Here is a 9030-nt window from a genome sequence, read left to right as displayed (position 1 = left end):
ACGGTTATTCTATTTGCCTATGTCACTCTACATCCTTAATTAGTTGAATACACCTCATTTCTCATCTTACGATGACTGACCCCTATGAAATTCTCGTGTTAGCAACCTTTTATAAATAATAGAAAAAAATATGGCTTCGATTAAATATATGTTTTGTCAAAAGAAAACAAGATTGAGAGAAAAAGATGAGAAATACTCACCTTACTAAATGCTTATATCATCATTTTTCACAAGGTATACACATCTACTAGATTGATTATTTCACGTCTTTATTACCAGAAGCTGGATTTCCAACTGCTCGGCAAATGAAGCTTGCTTGTTCTACCATCTCATTATAACGTTTTCCAGCTCTTGCAAAAATTCCATGTCATAAACGGGCACCGTATCCACCAGATCACCATTATTGTCTGAATATACAGTTTCTATAGCTGTATATGTTCACGATATTCAGAACAAAAAAGAGGTTTAAATGTTACTTGAACTATCATAGAATGCAAACAAATGGTAACGCGTTCGTTTTACAGAATTCGTGGGCATTCAAAGGAATTGGAATTAAAATCTCATGACATGGCGTGTTCGTTTCGTTGGAATTGGAATCTTAATTCCATTTTGGTGTGTTCGGTTGTCAAAGAATTGGAATTGGAATTGGAATTCAATTCCTTCAAATTCCTTTAAATAAAGGAATTCCAAATCCTTCCAATATGTGGAGGAATTCAAGTAATTTCATTGGAATCTTTTTTTTTGAACGAGGACAATGAATAAAACATTTTAGTTTTTTTAGTTTTTTTGTTTTTGATTTATATTTTGAGTTATGAATTTTTTATTATTTGTTTTGAATATTTTTTGAGGGGTTTTTGATCTTAATAGAAAACCCCTAAAAAAATTTAAAAAAATCATAACGCAAAATATAAATAAAAAACAAAAAATCTAAAAAAACTATAAAACATTCCTCTGTTATCCTTGTTTAAAAAAAACACCCGATTTTAATTCATTTGTGGTGATAGATTACAATTCATTTGTCAAACGAACACATCAAGAATGGAATTGGATTTCAATTCCTTCCAATTTTAATTCCTATTGGAATGTTCAGATTCAAATCCAGTTCTTTCCAATTCCAAATCGTACGCAAATTCCAATTCCATTCCATTCTGTAAAACGAACGCGCCCTAAGTGGCAATTTCAACCTATCTACTTAAAATGAATCGACTCTAAGTTATGTATCAAGAATCAAAAACAGGTAATACAGCTTCGAAAACGGAAAAAAATGTAGTGTCAAAAGTCAAAACTTCTTAAAAACATTTTCTTTAAATTGGATTATCACCGTCTAGTGGTGCGGATAATATATGGAGCATAAACTGAGAACTGCTAGATCCGCATAAGCACGTGTGCATAGTGTTAATGGTATATAATGGGAAAGAAAAGAAGAGACGGTTGGTTATGTGGTTACATAACCGTCTTACCGTATGCATCACAGTTAAAACATGTATAAATGTTTATGTTGTACTGCCAGTTCTCTACATAACCGATAATTTTGCCACCTATATGAGATTATGAGAAGTGGGGCTCACCAGGAAAGTAGGTGTTCTGGATTGACTCTTGGTACATGGGCTTCTTGAGCCACACGGTTCCCGGGAACACCATGAGGTTAGTTTTATCAAAACTTTTCTTCTCGTCGGCTTCTAACGGGGTGAAACCGAACCCATGGGTCCATGTGTCAACTAAGCTCGGGATGGCAGACACCACTAGCATCTCAACTTTGAAGGACTTCAACATCTGAGCACACAACAACTGGGAATTAGTCATGTATTTAAATCAATAATTTCTAGACAAAAAAAAAAACAGAGCACTTGTATATGTATGGGTGTAAATGAGCCGAACAGTCCATGAACTACTTCAGATTGCCTCGTTAAACGCTCAAATCAAGCCGAGCTTAAACGAGCTCGAGCCTATATTGGAGCTCATTTAGTCAACGAGCTTACGGACGAGCATAAATTTTTTTTGTTCAATTGATTAAACGAACGAACATGAACACGTTTCGTTCATTTATGTAATGTTCGTTCATTTAATTTCATTTATGTTCATTCTTTTACATTCATTTATGTCCGTTTGTTAATATATTCGTTTAAAAAACTTATAGCCCATTACAACTTAGTCTAGTTGCAATTACTTTTTAGATCTAATACATTGTTCTTCACAATATTTTTAACTGGTTTAGCTCAATTATGTTTATACACGAATGCGAACATGTTCATTCTTAACAAACAAACACAAACAATAAAACCTCGTTTGTTTGTTTGATTGATCGTTTGCTCAGTTAACGTTAAACGAACACAAACATGCCTCATTCGTGTTCATTTACAAATCAAGTCTAAATGAACCTTTTATTAGAATATATATTATAAACATATAATTAAACAATAAGTATTATTATACATATAAAAAGTGACTAAATAATATATATACATATATATATATATAATGTCATATAAAGAAAAAGTAAAAAACAAAACTAAAAATAAATGAAGCTCTTACCTCTTCAATAGCATTCATGAGGCGCCTACACATTCCTTGACGCCTATATTTGCTAAATGTTGCAATAAGGGGCATTTCCGCAACCCTTGCACCATGAATCCTGAATCAACATTAAAAAAGAATGTAAAAATAACGTCCAAATAAATACAAGTAAACATATAACAAAATATACCTCAAGGATGCTACACAGAGTAAAATGTCATCTTTCTCCAAAACCATTGTGTAAAATCCCTCATAGTTAAGACGAACATATTCTGATCTACAGAAAACAATAATGTTGCAAAATTAGTGTACAATTATAAAAATAATAATTTAACGTCGGTTTTAGTAATTCATAATAATCACTCACCCTTGATTGTACAATACATGAGGTAACATATGGATGCCGGTTCTTGTATCCACCATGGGAAGAAAACATTCCTCCATTATTGTTAATGCAACCGCTAGTTTCAGATTGCATTCGGCTTCTAGGGCGACAAAATGTTGACCAGAGTGGACCTTTTGATCACTTTGACTACACCGCAGTAGGGTCCATGAGTATCCATCAGAAAGTAGGTTCACGGATCCGATTTGGGAATCAAGACTTGAATGAATCTGCACAAGATGATGACTGAATATCAAGAATCTGCAGCCACATGGTGTAAAAGATTAATGTATATCACCTTTTGACATGTTTCTCCACAGAACCAGGTGGGACCCACTGAATCTTTCATAATTCTGTTCTCTTTGATGCATTCATCATGATCTGTTTACAAGCAAGACAGCTGTCAGTAAACAAATAATATAGAAAACTGCACAACAGTCTATTTGGTTTGGCCATATTGCAAGTTCTGGAGTTTAAAAGAGTATTTTATTAGGTTTTGAAATTTGAAAAGACACAATTACTCTAACATGAATGACACATGACATCACTTTTCTGTTAAAAACTAATCGGGATTAATACTGAGGAGTAAACGTGCAGCCCCCACAAATGTTTGGACTAAATTTGTGCAATACGGTCACACACTTAAGCCACAGGGACCAAACTTGCAATATGGTCAAACCACAAGGACCATTTATGTAATTTATAATAAATAATAAGAAAAAGTATAATCATCAGATTGATAGGTATAGGAAATTACATTTCCGTTCGCATTGCAAACATTTCAGATCATTATCAACTACATCCCCACATTTATTGCAACAGCACATTGCACAATACCAACTGCCTTCAGGTAGCTCCTGAAAAACACAAAATGGGATCAAAATTTTAAATGATAGTTTTGTAACCATATTCCATATAATTATAATACTATTATGAAACATCTACCTGTGTAGACAAGCATGCTTGGTGAAATGTTGAAAGACAGTTATCACAACATATTAACTCACCACCATCACCACAAAGTCCACAACTATCATCACTTTTGTCGGTTTTATACACTTGTACGACCCCTTTGGTACTTTGACGAACCTTGTATTCGGCTGACCAAGCTTCCAGTTGACATAAAGTGAATGACTTTCCAGATTCCATATAAAGATTCAAACATGAAGACTGTGGTTGACCAGCATGATTTTTGAAATTTGAAAACGAGAGCAGTTTCTTACAGCACCTGCATGATATACCATTTCGAGTCACTACACCATGCTTGACTACCGAATCATCCTGTGGGTTCCTGTATTGGATCACTTCATTGACATGGATAGCCCCAAGATCTATCAATCGAGATAATACCGTTCTTACCGTTAACCCAGAACGGTCTGCAGAACTGCTTGGAAGCAGTCTGCAACCGCCTCGCTTACTCTTGTACTTTCTTTTAACACCCAAACGTTTGTTAGTAGATCGGTTCGTTAAAACAGCCGAGAACAAAAGATCATCATCTTTAAGGTGACAATTTACTTTTTTAGCCTTTTGATGCTTCTTGGACTTCAAACTTCTAGAACAGTTGACCGGGCTTCTCTTTGCTTTGACTTCGCTTCTCTTTGCTTTGACTTCTTTCCCTTGTTTCAAAAGGGGAAGACTTCGGTCAATGAACACCATTTTCGCAAATGGATCAAGCAAGTACCACCAATGAGCTAATGCAGTTTTAGTCCCCAAATTTCTCAACTTTTCAACCTCGGTGACCGCGTTAGAAAGATCAGACCGGAAATCAGTCAAACTGGTCCACACCGTGCCATTACATACGCCAACATATTTTGCATCTTTGACTAACCTTTGACCGCACATGTTCCAAGATCTATGAAATTCCCGAATCGGTCTTCCTTCGGGTGTTTTGTAGACGTACTCCCCACCCTGTTTTCGGTTACGCCTCCCGATTAACCACCCGGCTGCTTTAAGTAAGTGAAAAGTATAATAACGCAAAATAGGTTTAGGGTTTGTAGCAGAATCTTCTGGCGGGATTAATAGTTCATCTTTATCTAGTTGAATAAAGGAAGAATCTTTCCATCTTTTCTTGGAAGTTTGAACTGTATCATCTGTTTTCTGATCATTTGAGTTAGAACTGACTACTTTTGATGAAACTGAAGAACTAACTACCATTTCTGGATGAGATTTAGTCTCAAGATGCTCTAACTGTTCTACAGGTAAAATCTTTCTTCGTTTATATTTGATAAAAGGGGAATTTCTAGTAAATAAAGCAGGCTCTTCAGAAGATTCCTTTAGATTCTGAAAGTCTTCTTGATTTGTCATGACTGAACTGCCACTGTCTGAGCATAACGAGATATCTTTAGGGGTCTTTTTGTCATTTTCAAAAGCAACTACTCCAGTTACATCATACATTTTACTCATTCCATCAGTTTTACCACTTTCATGTCCGAAAAAGACCTCCCTAAAAATCTGGTGCTCGTTCATTGAACATTCGAAACCATCATCGTGCAGATCGTTGATACCACAGCTTAATAACGTCTTTAAGGACTGGACACAATGCCCCTTCATTTTTTTATTCTTTCTTGGTTTCTTGATCAAAAAAGATCTTCAGGACACACAGGCTAAACCTGCGAAACAAAATTCACAGATCCTTTAATTAAAACATGATCATAACCGCAGTGCACGTTAGAAAGCCAGCCTATGAATTTCACTTTATCTGCAATAACACAACCATCACCATTACTAGTTATAAGTTGGTAACAGTGCCACACTGGTGGACTGAAAACTTAAAGAGAGAGGATCTAAAAAAGAAATACATATTTATGGCGCCAGCTAAATTAAGAAAAAACCGATAAATGAAAGGAAGAAAGGAGAAAGAAAATGAATTTAGACCTCAATAATCTAACACGCACTAGTTAGTGTTAAAGTTGTCTGGAATCTGGATGAACAGTTCATGCTTAGCGGAATGTGTACAAGGATAGTGACATATACATACGTACACTTAAGACATACATACACACGCATATCATACTCATATACATGTACAACATGCAAACAATTTTTTTAAGGGCGCTAGATTACTAGACCGCATTTTTTTAAGCATGTTGTCAGTTAGTTTCCTAAGTGTCTAGCAAGTAGTGGGTCCAGGTATTTTTTATAAAGCTATAAATATGTCTAATATGAGAGTCATGAATCAATTAAGAATTAAAATTCCTAATAAATATTTCCAATTATCTCCTCTTCTCTGCTGTTTCTATCAACTGTTAAGTTCATATCACAAAAGACCATTCAGTGTTAAAGTTGTCTAGATGAACAGTTCAGGCCAAGTTCCAATTATATCTTACAAATTAATGAAAATAAACACACACACACACACGTAGATATACATATATAACATGCATTTATGTCATCAAGCGCTCTAGATCCTAAAATTCATTTTTCTGCAGCAGTTTAGAGAGCAAACTAATATATAACATATACTAAAATCAGTATCCAAACGATTCGTGTGTGCTTTGAAAGATTGAATCTACATACAGACGTAATTCATCAAATGAAAAACTAATAATGAAAGCAATTCGTAATGCCACTGCTGAGAACCACCAAGCTCCAACTTCGAGTTCGAATTTCACAAAATGCGGTCCAAATTAGCAATTAAACGACAGAATCATAAAATTGTATCAAAATTATGCAAATAAACACATAAATTGAACACAAAGACATTATACCTAAATCTGATGAGCAACATTTTACTGCCAATTTCCTAAATCCGAAGATTTCAAGTAACACTCAGCTAAAAAATGCAAATAGATAGTAGCTATACACAAATAAAATGCATTTATGTTATCAAGGGCTCTAGATCCTAAACTATAGATTTTGAACCGCAAATTGAGAAAGCAAACTAAAATAGGAAGTACACAAAAATCAGTATCCAAACGATTCGTGCCTGCTTCGAATGACGGAAACTACATTAACAGATAGAAAAATACCTAATTCATCAAAATAAAAAATAAAACCTGTAACGAACCTCTGAGCTTCAAATTCGAACTCGAGTTCCCCAAATACCGTGCAAATTAGCAATCAAACAGCAACGGAATTAGAAAATTCAATCAAATTACGCAGATAAACACGTAAATAGAGCACGGACACATTATAAGGTTATACCTAAATTCGATAAGCAACAATTTACCACCAATTTCATAAATCTGAAGGTTTCGAGTGACATTAAGCTGAAACGTAACAGATAGATGCATAATCAGTAACTGATCGAACCTTCATACTGCATTTTTAGCTCAAACGCAGTATAACATGCATTTTTGTTATCAAGGGCTCTAGATCCTAAAATATAGGTTTTGTACCGCAAATTTAGAAAGCAAACTAAAATAGAAAGTACACAGAAATCAGTATCCAAACGATTCATGCCTACATACAGCTACACAAAGACCTAGTTCATCAAAATAAAACATAAAAACTTGTAACGCCATTGCCAAGAACCATCAAGCTTCAAATTCGAGTTCAATTTCCACAAAATGCATTAGCAATTAAACAACATAATCACATAATTCAATCAACTCACGCAGATAAACACGTAAATTGAACACGAACACATCATACGGTTATACCTAAATCCAATAAACAGCAAATTACCGTCAATTTCCTAAAAATCAGTATTCAAACAATTCGTGCCTGCTTCGAATAACGGAACATACATTAACAGCTATACAAAGACCTAATTCATCAAAACAAAACAAAAAAACTCGTAACAAACCACCGAGCTTCAAATTCGAACTCGAATTCCCCAAATGCCGTCCAAGTTATCAATTAAACAGCAGAACCACATAATTCAATCAAACTACACAGATAAACACATAAATCGAACATCTTTACATCCGATTAGCAACAATTTACCGCCAATATTCCTAAATCCGAAGATTTCGAGTAACATTCAGCCGAAATGTAAACAGATAGATGTGTAATCAGTAACTGATCAGCATCCAAACGATTCGTGCCTGCTTCGAATAACGTAACCTACATTAACAGCTACACAAAGACCTAATTCATCAAAACAAAACATAAAAACCCGTAACGAACCACCAAACTTCAAACTCGAACTCGAATTCCCCAAATGCCGTCCAATTTAGCAATTAAACAACAACAGAATCACATAATTCAAACTACATAGATAAACACATAAATCGAACATCTTTACATCCGATAAACAACAATTTCGCGAATTTCCTAAATCCGAAGATTTCGAGAAACATTAAGCTGAAATGCAAACAGATAGATGTGTAATCAGTAACTGATCAGAATTCAAACATCATTAACAGCTATACAAAGACCTAATTCATCAAAACAAAACATAAAAACCCGTAACGAACCACCGAACTTCAAATTCGAGTTCAAATTCCACAAATGCGGTCCAAATTATCAATTAAACAACAACAGCATCACAAAACTGCATAAAAAATCACATCATACTGTTATACCTAAATCCAATACGCAACAATTTAGCGCCAATTTCGTGAATCCGAAGAGGTCGAGTAACACTAAGCTGAAATGTAAACAGATAGATGTGTAATTAGTAACTGATCGAACCTTCGGACTGCATTTTTATTAGCTCGAACGCAGTAACGGACCTAGGGTTTGAAGATTGGAAGCAATCGGACGGCGGCAACGGAAGCTAAGCGTCTGGAAGCATAGAGATCATCTGAGTGAAGGATTAAGTGAATGAATTGGAAGAAATGAGTGATGGATTGAAGTGGTGTTATGAGAGGAGTACAAGAGATGAAGAGGAGGATGACGTCAGAGGGTGTAAGTGTTCATCCTGCAAGTACTAGTATACATTTGCTTCAAAACGAAATCATGGCCGGTGGTGTGTGTGTGTGTGTGTGTGTGTGATGGATGACAATTATTATTATTGTTAGTTGTTGCTATTTTTTTTTTTTTTTAGTTTTATGTTTTTTTCAAGATTAATTCAAGTCATATTGAGTCTCTCCTTGCTTTTCGATTTGTGTTTTTTGTTTTTCCTTAATTGGGATTAAATCATTATTCAGGTTTATATTAGTTGAAGATATCCTTAATTATATGTATTATTTGAGAAGGGAAATTAAATCCTTTATGATTCGTTGTGGACATGAAGAAGATGTGGCTGG

At 34.8% G+C, this 9030-nt stretch overlaps 1 protein-coding gene across 5 annotated transcripts; it reads right to left on the bottom strand.

The window, feature by feature from the left end:
- Positions 1–273: 273 nt before the first annotated feature.
- Positions 274–8759, bottom strand: LOC143613554 (increased DNA methylation 1-like). 5 transcript variants are annotated; one of them, XM_077087229.1, is made up of 10 exons: positions 8515–8759; positions 8365–8429; positions 3842–5505; positions 3654–3753; positions 3195–3277; positions 2882–3126; positions 2705–2791; positions 2533–2632; positions 1569–1773; positions 274–428 (listed from the first exon to the last, which is right to left on the bottom strand). In XM_077087229.1, exons 3-10 carry the CDS (start codon positions 5444–5446, stop codon positions 322–324), a joined length of 2532 nt encoding a protein of 843 aa, XP_076943344.1. In that variant the 5' UTR covers positions 5447–5505; positions 8365–8429; positions 8515–8759; the 3' UTR covers positions 274–321. The 5 variants fall into 5 exon arrangements, with proteins under 5 accessions (XP_076943344.1, XP_076943342.1, XP_076943346.1 ...); XM_077087227.1 differs by having other exon boundaries at positions 8365–8759; XM_077087231.1 differs by having other exon boundaries at positions 274–422; positions 8365–8759.
- Positions 8760–9030: the final 271 nt, after the last annotated feature.

The sequence above is a fragment of the Bidens hawaiensis genome, unplaced genomic scaffold, assembly GCF_021521415.1.
Source record: "Bidens hawaiensis isolate Kalapana, Puna unplaced genomic scaffold, B.hawaiensis_p1.1 tig00037713_1, whole genome shotgun sequence".
Lineage (NCBI taxonomy): Eukaryota > Viridiplantae > Streptophyta > Magnoliopsida > Asterales > Asteraceae > Bidens > Bidens hawaiensis.
This window is presented reverse-complemented; position numbering and strand designations above follow the sequence as displayed.

What these genes read in the sequence shown, in the direction of transcription:
- LOC143613554 (XM_077087227.1), bottom strand. Translation starts at nt 5,446, where the DNA reads ATGAAGGGGCATTGTGTCCAGTCCTTAAAGACGTTATTAAGCTGTGGT. An exon ending in CTCTGTGTAGCATCCTTGAG is followed by an intron (nt 2,633 to 2,704) that starts GTATATTTTGTT and finishes ATGTTGATTCAG; the next exon opens with GATTCATGGTGCAAGGGTTG. An exon ending in TCATGAATGCTATTGAAGAG is followed by an intron (nt 1,774 to 2,532) that starts GTAAGAGCTTCA and finishes TTGTGTGCTCAG; the next exon opens with ATGTTGAAGTCCTTCAAAGT.